The 20058-nt window shown below is 51.1% G+C and overlaps 1 protein-coding gene across 1 annotated transcript in view; it reads left to right on the top strand.

The window, feature by feature from the left end:
* The window catches only part of PLCG2 (phospholipase C gamma 2), a 138772-nt gene that overhangs the window by 107409 nt on the left and 11305 nt on the right, over positions 1–20058 (top strand). The window contains exons 21-29 of the mRNA XM_065898555.1: positions 695–804; positions 3505–3601; positions 4946–5012; positions 6661–6818; positions 11288–11390; positions 12896–13105; positions 14545–14690; positions 15622–15736; positions 16675–16842. Of these exons, the coding sequence (XP_065754627.1) occupies positions 695–804; positions 3505–3601; positions 4946–5012; positions 6661–6818; positions 11288–11390; positions 12896–13105; positions 14545–14690; positions 15622–15736; positions 16675–16842 (1174 nt within the window). The remainder of the gene's footprint in view (positions 1–694; positions 805–3504; positions 3602–4945; positions 5013–6660; positions 6819–11287; positions 11391–12895; positions 13106–14544; positions 14691–15621; positions 15737–16674; positions 16843–20058) is intronic.

The following is a 20058-nucleotide window of genomic DNA, read 5'->3' on the forward strand; positions in this document are numbered from 1 at the left end:
TTTCCTTGGGTTGGGGGAGGGGCGGCTGCTGATCTAAACAGGCTGGTTGTTTCTGAGGTTTTCCTGTTAGTGTTTGCTTGCTGTGTGTGTGGGTGTTCATTTTGTCATTGACTTATGCTTGCCAAGCAGCCGGCATCAAAGCAAGTTCACTGAAGAGAAATTTTGTCCTAAGTTCTGTCTTGTTTCTGCCAGTGCAGAGACCTCCTTTTGGTGAATTTCACGGAGGAGCACCTCAGTTACTCTTGCAAAATGTCAGCACCCTTCAGGAGCCTAGTTAGGGGATCACTGGCCTAGGTGAAAATGCTGGTGAGACTTGGGGATGTCCAGAAACAGTGTTGAGCTTGAACTTCCGGGAGGATGGACTTCCGGGAGCACAGGCACTGAGGACTTCAGAGGAGGAGGTTGTGGCTTAATGTGAAAGGCATGTCCTTTCCTTGTTGAGGAAATCGAGCAATACTGGCTCACTCTGAGGTGCCCTAGGCTCTGACTTAGGCCAGTCCCCATCCCCACTCCCTGGTATACGTCCTGGGGGCTGTGGCTCCCTGGCAATGCCAGCCCTTCACCAGCAGATGGCGCGGTAACCTTGGACTAAGGCCTCCCTCTCTTTTGAGAGGAACCAAATGTGCCAGAAAATGCAGCTGCCTCCTGCTCTTGTTGCCCGGCCTGACCTTTACCCTCTTGTTTTCCCTGAAAGCCTCAGAGAACCGTGAAAGCTCTGTATGACTACAAAGCCAAGCGAAACGATGAGCTGAGCTTCTGCCGTGGCGCCCTCATCCACAATGTCTCCAAGGAGCCTGGGGGCTGGTAAGGCTGAGGGGAGCTCTGACCCCTTTATCTGCTGCTCTGGGCTGGCTTTGACCTGTTGTACTTTCTGTAGGAAGGTGACTGATGCATGCTGTATTCAGAAAAGTGGATAAATAACAATAACAATTCTCATGTCCTTTATCATATCATTACATCTTATTATGTATTATTTTAATTATAATAGCAGCTGCCATTTCTTGAGGTCTTACTGTGTGCCAAGCACTATGCTGACTGCTTTCATACATTAACCAGATCCTTGTTACAACCCTGCAGAGTTAGGACTACGATTATCCCCACTTACAGATGCAGTGAATGAAGCTTTCCGAGGTCCAGCCACTAAACAGCACAAGCCTGTGCATTATTTTAAATTCAAATTCTTGTGCTATTGCTTAGTCCCGTGCCCTATGCGATGGCCCCATCCTGGATTGAAGAGGTACATTTTTAGGCCAAAGGCACCTGGGTGTTTGAGGGTTGAGTTATCTCTTCTCCTTTTTCACCTGGGAATAAGAACTCTCTGCCCATCCATAGGTCCCTAGGCAAGTGGGTTCATGGGATGATTCCTACTGTAGACCCATAAGGACTTGTTCATAACCATGAGCACTTGCAGAGACTCAAGCACCTCACGAAATTGGCACCTCTTCCTCTTGCAAGATAGCTGGACCTGACTTAGAAATCTGAACAGCAGCCTGAATGGAGCATTGTCAAGCACTGTCTTAAGCACTTCATTTGAAATAATTCGTTTAATGCACACAGTGATCCTATAAGGTTGGTTCTGTTCTTACCTGCACTTTACAGACGAGGACACTGAGGCACAGAGAAGTGCAGTAACTTGTCCAGGGTCACACAGCAGCCTGAGATTTGAAGCCAGGCCTTCTGACTCAAGAGGCCACACTTTTTACTTACTCGTGTGCTAGATCCAGGGGTGTTCAGACTTTCTTTTTGTTTGTTTTTTTTTTTTTTTTAATTTGGAGAACCCCCTCTTTCCAACCCACTTCTTACCTGGATCCCCAGAGATCTTGTCTCAAGATGAGTTAAGAGACTGGAGTAAGTGCCTTTAGTGAGGGACTGAGGGTAAACCTTATGCCCAGCTGAGGTCCCCTCATTTCTTATTCTCTCCCTGGTGACAGTATTGCCACCTAGTGGGATGTCTGCCTCAGACCACATTTTTTTGCATCCTCCCATACTAGAGGACCAAATAATTGTGGTTCAAACCACTATGCATTCGAGAGTGGAGGGAATGCAGTGTTGACACTACGTCTGGACCACAGGTATAAACCATTCGGTTCTGGGCAAATGGTCCATACAGTCGCCCTGAATACAGCCAGACTTTGCTGGAGATGGGTCTGGGGAAATGAAGGTGAAAAGAGTGTGAAAGAGGCTCACGACTGGCAATTCTGTGTTTCCACCAGGTTGTGGGACAGTCAGTCCTCTCTGCTTGTTCAGGTTAACAAACATTTGTTAAGCGCCCCCGAGGATAGATTTGATTAAGACCGAGAAAGGTCTCACGTCGAGGGGAAGACCGATGTATAACTGTTAAGTTAAATATAAGGCGCGGACTGGTTTGACAGCTGTGGGAACAGATGCCAAGGAGCACAGAGGAAGAGCACTCAGCCTAGGTGGCAGTCAGGGAAGGCTTCTTGGAAGAGGAAGGCCCCAGCTGAGTCTTAAATGGTTAGGAGCAAGCTGGCTATAAAGGGCATGGACCAAGGCATAGAAGTTAGACAGCACGGCAGGGCCACATGGGGAGGTGGCCACAGGTGGTCTGGAATGAATATCAGGTTCAAGTCACAGAGAGGTAGGAGTCGGGGTCCAGGAGCCCCTGGGGCTATAGCGTTCCAGGCTCTGATCGCCAGGCTGAACAGTCTAGGCTTAATTTTGAAGGCCTCAGGAGCTATTGGTATGGTGGGGTCAGAGGTGCATTCTGGAAGGAGCCCCCTGGCTGCAGAAAGTGGCCCACAAGAGGGGTTGGAGGAGGAGCCCTGCATGTCCAGGCACCGGACCTGGGGGCACATCTTGGAGGTGCCGCCAGTTTGGTTGAATCAAGACACGTACAAAAGTTGATTATGTCTCGTGTTGCTACAGAGGTGGGAAGGTTAGGGGTGGGGGGGTACGATTTTAGCCGAGTAACAAGAACCAACACTGTTGGTCGCTTAATATGTACTAGGGGCTACTCAAAGCTTGTAGTGTATGTTAACTCATATAGTCCCAATAAAACCCTCTGAGGGAGGCACTGGGATGATCCCCACGTACAGATGGAGTGTCTGAGGCACAGACACCTCGTAGCTGATGGTGAAACTGGGTTTGATTCCAGGCCGTCTGGCTCCAGAACCTTCCTTATCCCACCCCTGTCTCTAAATTCACAGCCCTCCCTGAAAGGGGGCTGGGCCTCTGCTAGAGCTGAGCTTTTGTCTTGTATGGCGTCTGATGTCCACTTAAAGCACTGAAACTTTTGACTTTTGGTGGCTTTGACCAAACACTAGGATCATGGTAAGGGGAGGACGTGACCTCCAGCACTCACTGCTGATAAAAAAAAAAAAAAGCAGAGGATCCCTTTGATAGGCTCCGCTGTCACAGATAACGACCCCCTCTTCAAGCCACTCAGTCACTTGCCCCCTTCCCCCTCCCCCATCGGCTGGGAGCTAGTGAGCAGTGATGATCGCTAGGCCAAGGCCCTCTGATCCCCTCTGTGTTTCCATATAGGTGGAAAGGAGACTACGGAACCAGAATCCAGCAGTACTTCCCGTCCAATTACGTTGAAGACATTTCAACGGCTGACGGGGAGGACCTGGAAAAGCAGGTGAGTCTCCATCGTTCATCACAGGGAGGGACCCACCGATCCTATTCTGGGGGGTCCACTGAGCCAGCTCCACGTTTTGTACGCATTGTCCTGTGTTCCCCAAGGAGCTCCCGAACAGGGACAGCAGAGTGACGGGGAAATTGGGACTGTCCCCCAAGTTGTGGGTGACGGTCACTGTGACAAGACAGTCAGGTTTAAATCAGGCTGCTGCGCTGGGCTGGAAGGCTTTGCATATGCAGAATTCCCTCCGCAGTGAAAACGCCCACGGCCATGTCCTTTGCTTAAAGCGGCTTGCGAATGAAACATTTCGTTTGGCCAGCCAGACATTCAGAACGTGCTTGATGTAAGCAGGCCCGCCCAAGGGAAAGGTGTGTCGAGGCCCTCCTGGTGACATTGCAAACCTGGTTTCTGTTCCCCGCTGCCTCTTGCTCAGAAGGCTCGAAGAGCAGCTACTTTCAGTGCGACAGCAGTGCTCCAAGGCTGGAATCTTAGACTTTCTTCTAAGGGACTCGGGGCACTTTAGGAAGGCTGCATGGAGGAAGAGGCCTTTGAGTGTTAAAAGTCAAGTTAGAGTTCAGCAGCCAGAGACCAGCAGAAGGGAACTGCAGGTGGGAGGTACAGCCTAAACAAAGGTGTGGTAGTGGAAACACAGTTTTGTTCATTGCGCTGGGCCTGAGACAGAGACGTGAACGCCCCCCCCCACCCCACCCCTCCCCAGCTGTGTCCATCCCGCATTGCCCTTTACCCGCACAGTCGGCATTAGCCTGGGGGAGGGGTGGGGTAGTACATGTGATGGGCAGATACACAGTTCTTCCAGCTTTCCCGAGACCAGGAAACTCCCCACCTCACCTGACCCCTGGGATGGTTCAAATGTGCCTCGCGAGAGGAAGAGCTGGAAGACTGAGCAGGGCCCGGAAAGCCTTGAGGCGAGACTGCAGAGCTTAGGTGTTGCTCCCATAGGACACAGGGAGCCACAGAAGGTTCTTGAGCTGGGTTTGGAAAGGAGGCCAGTCCCATTTCCTGATAATGTCAGAAGAAAGGGTCTAGGGTGTTTCTGAAACCAGATCCATGGAAATGCTTCGAAACCTGCTCTGGATTCACAAGGCGCTTTTTTACAGATTGGAAAATGAAACACTGAACCTGCCAGCACCTGCTCGCTGCTGGGTCCCCACCAGCAACATGCTTCATTATTTAGCTCTCTCCCCGTGGACGTAGCCTGTAATGAAAGTGCATTTTAAACAGTTCCAGAGGCAGTGCCTCTGCTAAACGGTATACTTTGGAAACTGGTTATCTTTTCATTATTCCCTTTAAGACGAGCGTGAGTTGTGTCTTGTTTCTTCACAGATTATTGAAGACAATCCCTTAGGGTCTCTTTGCAGAGGAATACTGGATCTCAACACCTATAATGTTGGTATGTGCACGCATGGTCTCAGCCCAGATTCCCACCCAAATCTCCCTCCAGCCTGGCCTCAGGACCGCCCCAGACAGGGGGTCAGCTGTCCTGGGTCCTTCTAGCTTCGACTTGGATGCCGAAGCTGAGTATTGGGCCAAGCTGGTCAATGACTGTCATCTTACATCTTGATTGCTAAGCTGTTAACATCCGTAAAGTGCTGTAATCTGGTGTTATTATATACCCTGGTGCGTATATATTAAGTGCTGGACTAATGTTGGCTGTTGTTATTCCCAACATCATCGTCCTCGTCGCAGGGGTCTGCCTGGGTCTCCCATGCTTTTCTAGGAGGAGCTGAGACGTTGGCTGGGCTGCAGTGGAGCATAGAGTTGGGGGTGTCTGGTTCTTAGCCCAGCTCTGCCTCTCAGTTGCTGCGAGACCCTGGGCCTGTCGTTTCCCCTCTCAGAGCTGCAGCTTCCTGGCAGCTCAGCTGGGCGTCGGGAAACCTGGCCTCCCCCTCAGAGTCTGGTGCAGGAGGGAGCCCACAGCCTCAACCGTGGCGGTAGGGGTGTGATTTGCATGGTGTTTCCTGGGCCTGTGAAGTGAGCATATAGCAGCTTCCAGACGAAGGAGCTGAAGGCAGTGAGGAGAGACTTTCTGGGCAAGAAGCCAGAGCGCCTTTCTTCTCTGAGCAGCCCATGTTTCCATAGCCGGCCTCCGTGCCCGCTGTAGTCCGTCAGTCCACTAGCCTAGGCAGGTGGGCAAAGGATTCTTGGTTCCATTTCCAGTTAACAGATGAGAAAACCAAGCCCTGTAGTGACCACAGAAGCTGCCTGAGCTTCCACTGCGAGTTGTCAGACAAGCTGGGTCTGGGGCACTGGGGGCTCGTGCCCGCCCTGCTGTCACCCTTTGTGTCATCCTGCACTGAACTTGTACAGGCACGTGGCTCAGGGTGATGAGGAGGGAGCTTGGAGTCAGGTCTGACTTGAGCCCCAGCTTTGCCACTACCAGCTCTGTGACCTTCCGTGGGTTACTCTGCCTCAACGAGTCTCTGTTTCCCCTCCTGTGAAATGGGCAGAACAGGAGTAGCACCCCAAAAAGCTGTGATTAGACTTAAGGAAGATACAGAGCAGTGCCTGGCACGTGAGAGCCCAGAGATCTTTGTTGATGACATCATGTGGCCGATAATTTCTCCTCTCGTAGCCTTCATTTTCTCTTTCCAGAAAATACTTTCCCTGTAGGAGAACCTATTCCATGCCTAGCTGCTCATGGCTGCTGGCGGTCCGTGGCTTAAGCTGATCACTGCACTCTCTGCCTCCATCTTCAATGGCCAACTAACGCCCCTGGGTCTCTGCCTCAAATTCCCTCTCCTTTCTCTGATGAAGGACACTGGTTCCTAGATTTAGGGTCTACCCAAAATGCAGGGATGATCTCATCCTGAGATCCTTCCGTACATCTGCACAGACCCCATTTCCAAATAAGGTCACATTGACAGGAACTGCGCATTAAGACGTGGACCGCTACCTGATACAAGGTAGATGTCCCGGTCAGCGCTTTGACAATGATGGTTGGGTTGGGGTCATAAGAGAAGTGGCCTGGGGAAGTGGAAATCTGGTCTTCTTTGGCTTTCTAACAGGCTGATCAGGGCTTTTGTTATCCTTTCCTAAAGTAAAGGCCCCACAGGGGAAGAACCAGAAGCCTTTCGTCTTTATCTTGGAGCCCAAGAAGCAGGGTGACCCTCCGGTGGAGTTTGCCACAGACAAGGTGGAGGAGCTGTTTGAGTGGTTCCAGAGCATCCGGGAGATCACCTGGAAGATCGACACCAAGGTAAGCCTTTTGCTCACCTGGGCTCAGGTGGGCCTGGTGTTCTCAGGCTTGTGGTACTCTGCTGAGGTGGGGTGGGTCTGGTCTGCCGGAGGAGCAGGCCCAGCGGCCCCACAGAGTTCAGGGGGCAGGGGAGGGGGTTCAGACGACAGGAGCACTGCGGAGAGGAAACGGGTACTGGAGGTCCACCTGTGGAGCTGGGTCTGGTTTGAACCTTTGAAGGCTCACGGTGTGTGCAGTGACCCTTGATGTTTGGGGCCTGTCGGGCCCTGTGTGTCTTAACAAGAAAGTTTTGCCTTCCTCATCTGGAATGTTTTCTTGTTTCTAAATACTGTTCAAAGCAGCCTGGATCCTTCCAGCACACATTCACTGAGCTCACGTCTCTGGACTGGAAAGGGCCCTGGGAATACTGTAATCGATAAGACACAGCCCTTTCCTTCCAGAAGGTTGTATCCTTGTGGGGGGAACTTCCAGTCTTGATGGGAATGAGCTTTTGAGGGTTTATCCTCAATGGAGCATTAGGGTTTGTCTGGAGGTCTTTTGAAAAGGGCGAGGTTCTAGGTAAGAACAGGAGGGTTAGAATTAAGCCAACTGGAGTTTGCATCCTGGCAGGGTTGGACCCCGGGCAGGTAACCACACCTCTCTGGGCCTCAGTTTCCTTGTCAGTAAAATGCGGAGCCAGATACCTAACTCACAAGATGAAAGGAGATGATGCATAGAAAGTGCTGGCCCAGAGCCTGACCCACGGCAAGGGCTCAGGTCACCACAGGATTTAATCATCGTGTCGTCTTCATGCCAGGAGGACGTGGGGAAGTGTTGCTGTGTCTTAGATGACGGAGCAAGGTGCTGTCTGCTCTTTCTTGTGGCCACGGAACTGGGAAGAAGTTCTAGGGTTTCCCATATACCCAGTTGCTTCTATGACTGACTTTAAGGCTTTCTCAGGACCTCTTGGATCCCTCTGACCTCTGGTTATAATTGATGTGTCTCCCCCCCTCCAGTGTACTGGGTTTGATTTTTTTCTTCCCCCTCTGGGGGACTTTGCAACTTGGCCAGTCTGTGGTCACCAGAGGCACCCCGACTCATCCTTTCGACACCCTGGAGTAAAGTCCTCTTCTTTAGAAGACTTTGTGCCGAGAGCTGTTCAGATGGGCACCCTCCCTGGCAGGGCCTGCCGTCTTTCCCCCATCCCAGAATCTAGTCAGAGGCCCTACACATGGGTCCTTATCCTTCGCAAGACCTGTCACGTCATCACATCAGTCACGTGGGATGAACCATGAGCTTGTGGCCGACAAGGCTATGCCCACTTTCCCCCATGGGGCCATGTCTTCTGCCCTCGGTGCCTCCAATGCAGTACGGCTCTGAGGCCCAGGGGGTTGCCACTGTCCTGGGGTTCCTCTGAAAGGTAATTTCCCCCTGCCTTCTCCTAGGTGTGTTTTCATTGTCAGTTGAGTGGCTGTCGTCTTGATCTGCGTGGCACCATCTGCAAGCATGTGACTGTCCTGAGCACATTCTAGTACTTGGGATTCTAGGCCCGTGTAGCTGAGAACGGAGAAAAACACCAGTGAGGAGGAAGCCTTTAGCCACTTTATCCTCAGGCGCTCACGCCCCATCTGAGTGTGGGGCTCGGAGGGGAGGGGCATGGCGATGACACCCTCGGCCGGGTGCTTCCTGGCTCTCTCCCTTTCTCTTAATGGAGGAAAATGTGACTTCACTTGAAGGCTGTCCCCTTCATTCCCCAGCACATGACGGTTTCTGAAGCTAAGCCTAGCTCTTGAAGGCTGCTGTTCTCTGCCTTGGTCTACATTCCTTTCTAATTAGCTTTTACATCTGCTTAGTCTTATCACATTTCATACGAATGTTAAAAAACAGAACAGGAGTCAGCAGAATTGACCAAGGTTCCACTCTGAACACAACCAGCCATAGGGCTTGCCGGCGTGGGAACAAGCAAGGTGGATCCATGCTGCCACTGGGAAAGCAACACGAGGTGTGCTGTCAGCTCACTGCCAGGAACTCCTCACCGAGGCCCTAGGAACCTGCTCAGGGCTCTATAATTTCACATCATCTCTGGCTTCTTTCAGGCAAATGGCAGAAGACCAGTCACTGAGATTCATCTAGTTAGTGAGTTTCCAAAGCCTGACCAATGAAGTGTGTTGTCATTTCAAACGCTGAGCTGGCCTGTGAGTCTGGAGAGTAACTGTGCTACACTTTTGCAGTAGCAGCTGGTATTTCAGCGTGAACTGATACTGTTTTCTGCTGAGGTTGAGAGGAGAAGTGGTGCCCCGTAACCCGTCGTGGCTCTGTGCTTGGTGAGGGCAGAGGTCCACACGTGGACACAGCTGTGGCTTGGCTCCACCCACCCTTACTTCAGGTGGGCGTACTGTCATTAGAAGTGAGCTGTGTTGCTGCTAGGGTTTCCTCTCCCCAAATAACCTGCGGGGAAAATTGTGTACTAAGAGGACATAAGCCAAACTGACACAAGGATTAGGAAAGAGCACCTGAGGTTTGAGCTTAGACAATGCTTCAGTCTCCCTGACGGCATCTGGCCATAGACGATCTGGCTGACACCTTCTTTGTCTCTTGCTCCGTGCCCGTCCCACCCACACCAGCCCTTTGAGCCTTGCCGCTACAGCTTGCTTTGTGCCCAGGAACATTCAGGGAGTGTGGGAAGGGCTGGTGAAAGCTGGGTGTGCTTCGACGAACTAGGGCAGATTTCCCGTTCAGATCTTCCCCGGTGATGTGGCTGCTGCCGGAGCTCATGTAAAAAGCTCGTTTGCTGGTCGGTCACTGCCAGGGTCCACTTGGGCCCCAGGATCTTTGTCAGCAGTCATGAGTTGGAGGCATTCTTACAGAAGAAATCGGGTGCCCGCGCCTGCTAGTTTAAAGAGTGGACGCTCTTGTCCTTGGCCCGGAAAGGCATTTCTGGGGCAATCCGTGTCGCACCCCTTGTTTGCCACATGATCGGCGAGGGCAGAGGCCTCCTTCTTTAATTGTCTCAGTAGCTCCAGGAGGTTAGGTATTCAAGTTAGCCTCATCGTACAGTTGAGGAAAACTGAGGCACAGAGAGGCTAGGTGACTTGTGCCGTCGGCAGAGCCAGCAAATCGGGCCAGCTTTCAAACCCGCCTCTGAGTCCAATCCCCGCAGTTGTAACCACTGTGATGCTCCTGTCACCAAATCACCACCTGTCACCAGAAGACTCACTACCTGCAGGGTCCTGCTCCCAAGGGACGTGTCTCAGTGTGGACACTGGTCTGGACACTAGTGTTGAAAGGCACCAACACAGATAGTCGGCCGAGAGACAGTGCAAGGCCAAGACCGGGTGAGGCAGTGGGCATTCTGGAAGGCTTGAGGGATGCAGCATCTCTTTCCCAGGCCTGGATGGAGTTACCCAGGAAGGCGTCCTGGGGAAGGAGTGATCTGGGTGGCGTCCAGAATCCGACGGACCTGCAGAGGAGGGAGGAGGATGGGGGCGGCAGGATGAGGGGCCAGGACGTCGTCGCTGTGCTTCAGAGGGACCTGGGATGTGAACCTGGCGGCCTTTCAGACAGGCCTCCTGCCGTACCTGGTGGCTGAGGGTGGAGAGGGGGCGAAGCAGAGTGGTAACACAGGTGAGGCCGAGTGCTTAAGCATCCGGTCTCGGCCTGCTGTGGAGCCCGGGGTAAGCTACTCAACCTCTGTGTGTGCTGTAACGTCGTGGAAGAGTGGAGATAGATTGTACCTCTCAGGGATGTGTGGGCTTAGGTATAACATCCATCAAGCACTTAGTGTGCACTGCCTGAAGCTAAGGAGCCTCCCGGATGGTGAATGTTATCATCTGTGAACGACATTCTCTCTAGGGTTCCCCCGCTTGGCCAATGGGGGATGGGTCAGAAGTTGGTGAGGCCAGAGAGCGTTGTCTGGTTTGGAGTGGAGTGAGAGCCCATCCTTACCTGGAGATGGATTTGACCGTGGGTCCTCCGAGGGCGAGTGGCTCCCAAGTCCTTGGTGTGTGGCCCGGGCCGTGGAGAGTCCTCTGCACAGAGAGGTGCACGTTGCAGGGAGGTGGGGTGCAGGGGACAGCGAGTGAGCACAGGGAGGCCATGGCCTAAGAGCGGTCCTGGGCCTGAGAACTAGAATCTGATGAACTGTCACAGCATGGTTTCAGGAGGAGGGATAGGGCAGCGCGCCGGGAGCAGAGGGTTGAGAGAGGGGTGGTGACAGAGAAGAGCCCTCGTTCCCCTGTATTCTCGAGAGCTGTGGTCAGAGAGACTGAGCTAGACACCGATCCTGGGTAGAGACAGCTCGGTGGAGAATTTCCAAAGTAAGAGGACGGGCAGGGGAGAGGAGAACTTTCCACCACATTTAAGATGTGAGCATGTGTGAGGGCCGAAGAGAAGAGGGGACCCAGAGGAGGAAGACGCCTGCCAGGTGCTGGGAGGATGGGATTTCGCAGGTGCCGCCTTGAGGGCTGAAACTCGAGATTGGGTCCACACAGGAGAACAACATGAAGTACTGGGAGAAGAACCAGTCCATCGCCATCGAGCTCTCGGACCTGGTCGTCTACTGCAAACCAACCAGCAAGACCAAGGACAACCTAGGTACCGTCTGCCATCACTCTGCCCCCCAACCTCAGGGAAAACTCTTGATTCCATTTGAGTCTGGCGTTGTGAAAACCGTTCCTACTCGTCTTAACTCTGCTAAGTGGGAACCTCCCCTTCCGTTTGTCCTCAGGGCAAGGATGCTGGTGAAACAGGCCCTTCTGGTATCTTCAGAAGGCAAACCCTCTTAAAGGGTGGATTCGTTTTTCTGCTGCTGTAACAAGTTACTAAGACCTTGGTGGCTGAAACAACACGTATTTATTCTCTCACCGTCGTGGAGGCCGAGGTCTAAAATCAGTATCACTGAGCTGAAATCAAGGTGTCAGCAGGTCCCCACTCCCTCCAGAGGAGGATCTGTTCCTTGCCTCTTGCACCTCTGATGGTTGCTGGCATTCCTTGGCTTGTGGCCATGTCACTCCAGTCTCTACCTTTGTGGTCATATTGCCTTCTCTTCTACGTAGTCAAATCCCCCTCTACCTCTCAGTTATAAGGACTTTGTGGTTTCATTTAGGGCCAGATAATCTCCCCCTTTCAAGCCCTTCAATTTAATCAACCTGCAAAGTCCCTTTCCTATAGAAGGAACACAGTCACAAGTTCCAGAGACCAGGACCTAGATATCCTTGGGGGCCATTATTTGGCCGGCTGCAGAAGGATGCAAAAATGGATCTCCTACCAAATCCTCCAAAGTAGCAAGTTCTTTCATCTAATAATGGTCCCGTTCATAGTTTCTTCCTCCTTTTGAGCAACTCCTGTCTCTGATCTCAAGAATCTGTAATTCCAAGGCAGAGGACCAGAGAAGCAGTACTAAACCTCAGCGTTAATGGTCACTGGGAGGCTGGTCCCTGGGTACCTCCACACGCAGGGAAAGATGTCATAGCTCTGAACCAGACGCGGCCACGCTCAGCGTGTTAAGAGCTCTCCTACCGCAGCTGGATGTGAAGCAGCAGAGCTTCATCCAAAGCATTGTTTGCGTTTTCCCACAAGTCTCCTCCCATTCATTGTCCCCTCACCCACGCAGGCATCCCCTCTCCTGTCACATCCCTTCCTGCTGGCATTCGTTTCTCCCTCCACCAAGATGCTGGGTTCACTCATCTTGTGCCTGCAACACCTTTGATGAGGAAGCCGGATCCAGCGTCCACACCTTCCACTCCTCATATCTCCTCCTCCCTGCAGATCCCATTTCCCACACCCCTTTCTGTAACTGTACCGCTTTTGTGGTTTCTTGTACAAGGCTACTGGTAGTTCTAAACCAAAAGTAAATTACAATAATCCTAGACTAAAAGGCTGTGGGAACACTGGGCTCCCTCTTAATATCTGGGAGCGCCACCGCCCCGGAGGGGAAAGCCCACAGCAGAACCAATTATGGCAGTCGCGTCATAACCACTTGAATGTCTCATCCGGGAGAGATTCCTGGTTTCATTTCACGACCTGCACATCCCACCCGTACATTAGGCGTTAAGATAATGTGCGAGACACACAATAAATGCGACTCCCTCTCTGTGCAGAAAACCCCGACTTCCGAGAAATCCGCTCCTTCGTGGAGACAAAGGCTGACAGCATCGTCAGACAGAAACCCAACGATCTCTTGAAATACAATCAAAAGGGCCTGACCCGCATTTACCCCAAGGGACAGCGGGTGGACTCCTCCAACTACGACCCCTTCCGCCTCTGGCTGTGTGGCTCCCAGATGGTGGCACTCAATTTCCAGACACCAGGTAAAAGGGGGCTGATTGTGGCCAATAAATCTGAGACGACGGAGCATTATTCCAGGCACAGTCTGCTGGGGCCACCGGTGTGATGTGGTGGCCAGAGCGCGTCGTGTGTCTTAGGAATTGTCAGAGTTCAGCCGGCACGCTAGCGCGAGGCTCATCCCCTTGAACAGAGTGATGAAGGGGGCCCCTGGGCATGCCAGGTGCTTGTGTGACGGGCTCCGTGATGGCAAGTGACAGACGCGGAGTCAGTCCGGTTTAAGAGGGACAGGAAATACACACACGTAATTTAAAAGTCTAGGAATTGAGCTTCAGGCAAATGGATTCAGGTGTTCAGTGGCTGTCTTCCGGTCCCCTCTCCGGGCCCATCCTTCTCTGAGGGCTTGCTGCCCAGGCTGTCTTCCGGAGACAATCATAATGCTGGGAAAGGCCAACACGCCCAACTTCTTTATGCAAAGGGTGGCATGAATCACGATGCTCTGCGCTTTGGTGGGTATTTAAGCCTCTCTGGAGGACCTGTTGATCAGTCGTCTCCTTTGTATTTTTGTGCCTGAGCAGAACCATAAGGTCTTCACCTGATCCCCTGCTGAGGCACGTTGAGGTTATTTCCCTTCATTTGCTACTACAGACGGCACTGCCTCCTGTAACCTTACGTGAGCCTCCCTTCAGATACGGAAGCACATCTGTGGGGCAGAATTCTCAGTCGTGCAGGCTGGGTCAAACAGCTTTGATCAACGTGGCCCTGAGGAAAACCACTGCACCCCTGTATCCAGGAGGGTCTGAGCGAAGACACTTAGCCACCCTGCCCTCCATGGGGACTGCAGGCAGGAGTATGAGCGGGCGAGACGTTTACCCCCTTTTTGGCAAAAGTTCACCAACTTAGTTTTAGCAAAACTTTTCAAAGTCTTCGATAGGTGGAAACTGATGTTACATTGTAGTCACAGCTTCCCTTACTGGTAACTTCTTTTTACGAGTAACATGTACTTAAGAAGCATTTGTGTTTTCTTTTCTGCAGACTTTATTCATGATTCTTACCCAGTTTTTCTGAGGGGGTTTAGGTATTCACAGCACAGTTACCAGATTTCTTAACAGGTTAAATTTATATATAGATATTTACCTGTCAGTTGAGTTAAACTGATTTTTCTACAGCACGTCAACTTTTACGGAAATTTTGTTCTTTGTGGCAATTTTTAGCTTTGAATACATTCTGGATTTTGTGTCTTACTTGGAAAGGTGTCCCCAGTCTGAGATTTTTTTAATCCCACATTTTCTTCCCGTAACACTGGTTTTTAATGGATTTTTTTAAACCCATATTTTTGAGTCTGATACCTATTTTAACAGCTGCCTCAAATTATTTTCGGAAAAAGGTATAAACCATCCCCTACCCAGCACCGTGGGGCCCCTTTCCTTGCCTCACTTTATCAGCAGTTATCTTTCCTCCCCAGATAAGTACCTGCAGATGAATCACGCCCTGTTTTCCCTCAATGGGCGGACTGGCTACGTCCTGCAGCCCGAGATCATGAGGGCGGAGAAGTACGACCCCATGCCGCCGGAGTCCCAGAGGAAGATCCTGATGACTCTGACGGTCAAGGTAAGGCCCAGCCCTCCTTCCTTGCGCAGGGGGCCCGGGCTGTGCAGCGTGGGGATGGCCCAGCCCGCTGCCTAAGGACACCGGTCACCTGGTTTAAACCGTCAACACCCAGACACGGCTCAGGATCTCAACTGCAGTGCCCGCCACGGTCATTGCAGGGGAAGAGGGGAGGGAAGGGCACCTTCCCAGGTCCAGCTTGGTCACCTCCCCTTGTTTGTGGGGGCGAGCTATGAATCTGTCTCTGGCTGGGTTCACCAGGGTCCCTGTGAGGTCAGCATCTGGTCAGAAAAAAATGGGGAATCAAACATGTGAGAAGTGGCTCTCTGGTCTTTGTGGAGGAGAGAGCTTGTCCCCATCGTGGCCACTCTGAGGGGTGAAAGCTTTTCTAAACTGGTCCAACTTTCAGAGAAGGTGTTGTCTCTTTGTTAGAGTTTTTGTTTTCTCCCATTTGGGAAATGATGCAAAGTAGGGAAATGAACTGCATTTCTCATAAGATTAAGGAAGAGAAACTGAAGCATATGTAAATAACCAAAGTTCTTAAAAATTAAAAAAAAAAAGGCCTGTTACAAAAAGGATTCCACATTCTCCCCCATCCTTTCCTGGGAGGGGCTGGGAAATTGAGTGACTGAACTCCATCTCTGTAGGTGCCTACCTGGGCCTGGGCATATGCATTTCTGTGCGCAGGTGAGGTCCACCTGTTGAGTCTCTTGGCACTGGGGCTGCCATCCCAGCTCATCCTTAACAGCTGTGGAATCCTCCCTGACTCTCCACCCCTATTTCCTCATCCACAAAAGGGAAGCAGTAGGGGTGTCCACTGTAGGAGGGTCTAGTACTTCACCAGTGAAGAAATGAAAACCCACCCACGTGGAACTTGTTGGCTCTGCCCAGGATGGAGCCGGGAGAGTTGCAATCCTTGCTTTTGGTGTCCTAGGTTCTGGGGGCTCGTCATCTCCCCAAACCTGGACGCAGTATCGCATGTCCCTTTGTGGAGGTGGAAATATGCGGAGCCGAATATGACAACAACAAGTTCAAAACAACAGTTGTGAGTAAGTCGCTGGGTCCTTTCCTCAGTTAAACTTCAGGCAAGTTGAATCACAGGTTGGGGATGCTAGTCGTCGGGGATTCGGTAACGCACTGGTGTCCAGGTCTTTCCCTTCATCCCCCTTGCCTGCTATGGGGAGCTCGGGGAGGAGAAACAAAGGGCCACGTGATGGAAGAGTTGGACATGGACCCGCTGCTATGTTTCTCAGCCTGTAACTCACGTTGGGAGGCCCCGGCAAGGCTCCAGCTCCCTCTCACTCTGGGGTGTCCCCTGTTCTGTGCATCAGCCCTCACCTGTTTACGTACTGAGTCCAGGGCTAAGAGAGGATGTGGCTGACCTGACCCAAAAGGCTGCAGCCCAACCTGGGTGATCTTAACCCACAGAGGGCAGGGAAGCCCAGAGAACGCTTGTTCTGCCATCTGAAGCCTGGAAAAAACTAAACTGTGGGCCTTTTGAGGCTTGGGACCACTGCCCCTGGTAGAAGGTAGCCCGATGAACAGCTCACGTGCTGACCAGTGAAACTGGCCTTTGTGGAGGGTGAAAGTTAACTATTTACCTTACTCCCTGAGGCTGGTTCTCCCCTGGCAACTCCAAATTCCACTATCTCTTCAGAGCGCCTAACCCACCTCCCCCATCAGACGAGGGATGTGGCTCCCATGTCTCCTTTTCTCTTGTCCAAACCTACCTGTTCCTGCACTGTTGTCCACCCCCCAATCCCAGGGGGTTGAGGTGGGAGATCTGTAACGGGCGGTGGTCGCCTCCCCACCTGCTTACTGAGGGCCAGGCCTGTGATGGCACTGGAAAAAAATTATTTTAGCTCCTGGCCTAGATGTGTATTTACACCGTTGCTACAGAGATTCACAGCCAACAGATGTAGAGATGGTGTAACCAAGAGGGGGCAGGACGAATGGGGCCTCTAAGTGAGCTTGGATCTCCTTCCAGATGACAACGGCCTAAGCCCTGTTTGGGCTCCGACACAGGAGAAGGTGACGTTTGAAATTTATGACCCAAACCTCGCGTTTCTACGCTTTGTGGTTTACGAGGAAGATATGTTCAGCGATCCCAACTTTCTCGCGCATGCCACTTTCCCCATTAAAGGAATCAAATCAGGTAAGACCCGTTTTAATGATAATGTTTGGCTTGGATTGGCATCCTTTTGGGTCTGGGCTGCTGGCTTGGAAAAGAACGAAAAAAGCCTTTTTCCTGGCTTCTATTAAATCATGGGTAGGTTGGACAGCTGATCTCGTGGGAGTTCCCGTGAGCCGGGACAGGGACCGTGGCAAGTGGCAGGATGAGATGCTGGACTGGTCACAGTGGGGCTTCTGCATCCAAAACTGGATTATTAGTTGACGGTCCACCTGGCACTGTAGTTTGGTTTCATTTTGGAAGGTTAGAAGCTGTTGGCCTCTCCTCAGGCAGGTTCAGGGGCTGGTAAGGTGCTCCCGGGGAAGGAAGAGACCCGGAACTACAGTCTTAGGCCTGCTTTTCCCCACGTCACCCTGGGCAAGTCACCTGGGCTGTCCGAGCACCACCTTCCTCTTCTACGAGGTTGGGATGGTTGACTCACTTCTTCCTCTTGTGATTCCTTTCCCACACGCGACCCCTTCATGCTTTGAGAAGGGCCCTGTATTTCTGAGAGACCCCAGTCATAGATCCTTCGAAATTCTTCATGAGGTCACTCACTTTTCCCCTATTTTCCAAGGGTCATTTTTCGAGAGCAAAAGATCACTGTCATTTCAGTGATTTGTATACAAAGATAGTCTTTTCTCTCGATGTTGTTTGGAAACCTTGGGTCCTGTTTCCTTTTTTTTTTTTAATTTTCTCTAAACTTGGAACATACCAGATAGTCCCTACATTTATATCATATACACCTAATCATTTCTACAACTAGACCTGTGTGTGGGGGTGCTCCAGTTAGAAAATGCAGGCCCATCCCAGGGTGTTCCCGTTCAGCCAGGCTGGGGTGGGGGGGTGCCCAGGAATCTCCATGTGTAGCCAGCTCCTCAGAGGGCACTTGGAGAAAACCCGGTGAGACCTAGGCTGCCCGTCCTATCGAGGAAACACAGTCCTAAGCGAATGAGTAGATGAAACAGGAACTTGAGAAATATTTAACTTGTCTGATTTAGAAGTACCATCTTCCTGATTTAATGACAGTAGTGAACACTCAGTTGCAAGGTCCAAGAGGCCTGACGTTTGCCAGCCCCCTTGGTTAACTTGGTCCCACTGGAAACTAAACCCAGCAACTTAGCCGCAGGACTTTACTCTGCGATTTGCCTCTTTTACATGAGCCCAATAAGTAAGGCTTAGGACACATTTCTTTTTGTGGTAACTGTGCCCACCCCTTCCTAATCCACCTCCCCTGGACTCATCCTGCACAGAGCAGTGGTTCTGCTGTTTCCCCCTCCTTACGGGGTCCCTGAGGAGGGATGTGAACCATAGCCCCTCCCAAGGCTTAGAGAGAGGTCAGCCGAGGAACCCTCTTGACCAGCCACCTAACAGTGTCCTGTCGAATCATCTAGAAAACGCTACGGCTTAGCTTGGAGAGATTTAAAAAACAACATCTCAAGGATGATAAAAAACGTGACCCTTCCCCCAGCTGTGAGATGCTCCCAGTAAGACCTCCTCTCTCTGTCCCGCTGCTAGCACTGCCTCGTACATCCATATTCATGGAAGGCGTGACACAGAGTAACAATATCTTTGTGCGTAAGGCATCGAACTCGAAAATAAACTCTGCCCATTGTCATTAGAGACGCACTTAAGCTTTTAAGCCAGCTGGAGCTCGGGAAAGAAGGAAGCAGCCTTATTGTGCTTGGTGCCTTGAACTCTTTCTCTTTTAATCCTCACAGCAGTCCTGTGAAAGGGGTTTTCTCATCTCCGCTCTTTAAATATAAGCACTTTGGGCCTAGAGATGTTAATGAACTAGGTCAAGGTCACACACCTTTCCGACCAGAGCTGGGATTCAAACCCCATGTTCTTCCCTACTCCTAATAAGCCCAAAATACTGATGCTACGTCAAAAGATGTCTCTATTTCCCTTTCCTCTGTGACATAAGAAAAACGGAACCAAACTATTTTTAGTGAAATCGGCAAACACCGTTCAGCCCTACTCCCAATATATGTGAAGGGCTGCTCCTAAAAATGAGGTTTGGACAGTGACAGGAGGTATGTGGAACTGGAGACGTCCAGCCCAAGGAGGGGACAGAGCTCACTTCTCCAACTTCGGAGGCACGCGCTGGGCCGCACCACTTTGCTCGGGGTGCACGGGCTGCCCCCCCAGAACGCCACAGCGCACAGCAGTTCAGCACGTTCTAACATCAATCAATACCTAGACTGACTGCTTCCGCACTGTTCATAGATCGGCTCGGTAGAGATGCAGAATCTCGGCCCCATCCCAGACCTCTGGAGTCAGGGTCTGCATTTTAATAAGACCCACAGGTGATCCACATCACCATCATTCCCAACACCTCTAAGGGGAAAATAGGCCAGAAAATGTCTCTACAGCAAAATTCAAGGAGAGCAGTGTTCCCAAAATCCTCCAGGGAAAAGAGTGTGACCTGAGAGTTTTATACCCACTCACACTGTCACTCAAGTATACAATCACAGGATGGATGTGTTCACACATGCACAGTCCAGGGATTATATGTCCCATGAGCTCGTATTCAAGAATACAAAAGACAAATTTAGCCAGCCAAAATACGGATGGAAAAGTTCAGTTCAGTAAGAAGGATAGATTGGTGGGTGGATAAACATAAGTACAGTAAAAGGTTAATGGTAAGATTTAGGTTGTGCGTATACAAGTGTTCCTTGTCGTGTTCTTTTACAGAACTAAGCCTCCCTTTGTGGGAGAATTATGGTTAACACACCATGTTGATGGAGAAATAATAATACAGCTTACCCAGATTAGGGGAGGAAAAGGGAGAGAAGCTATAGGGTTACGTAAGCATGCCAATTTCCTCATCATTAGCAGTGGAAAGTGAGGGATTCAATAGATAGATAGTATTTAAAGGTGATAAATCAACTGACAGACTAAAAAAAGGTTCTCTAAGAGAAATAAGAATAGTCATCGAACAAGCCAAAACCGGAGTGGTGGAAGGCACAGAGAAACTAGCCCACGTGCCCTACTTTGAGCGTTGCTTGTCCCAGACAATCAGTAGATACAGTGCAAATAAGAAGCTTTCAAGGTACAAATCTCCCCTTACACAGAAGCTACTGGGATATAATATAAAAGCATACGGAATATGGGGACAGATGGTTACTAGAATTACTGTGGTGATCCTTTCATAATGTATGCAAATATCAAATCACTATGTAATACACCTGAAACTAA

The sequence above is a fragment of the Phocoena phocoena genome, chromosome 20 (assembly GCF_963924675.1).
Source record: "Phocoena phocoena chromosome 20, mPhoPho1.1, whole genome shotgun sequence".
Lineage (NCBI taxonomy): Eukaryota > Metazoa > Chordata > Mammalia > Artiodactyla > Phocoenidae > Phocoena > Phocoena phocoena.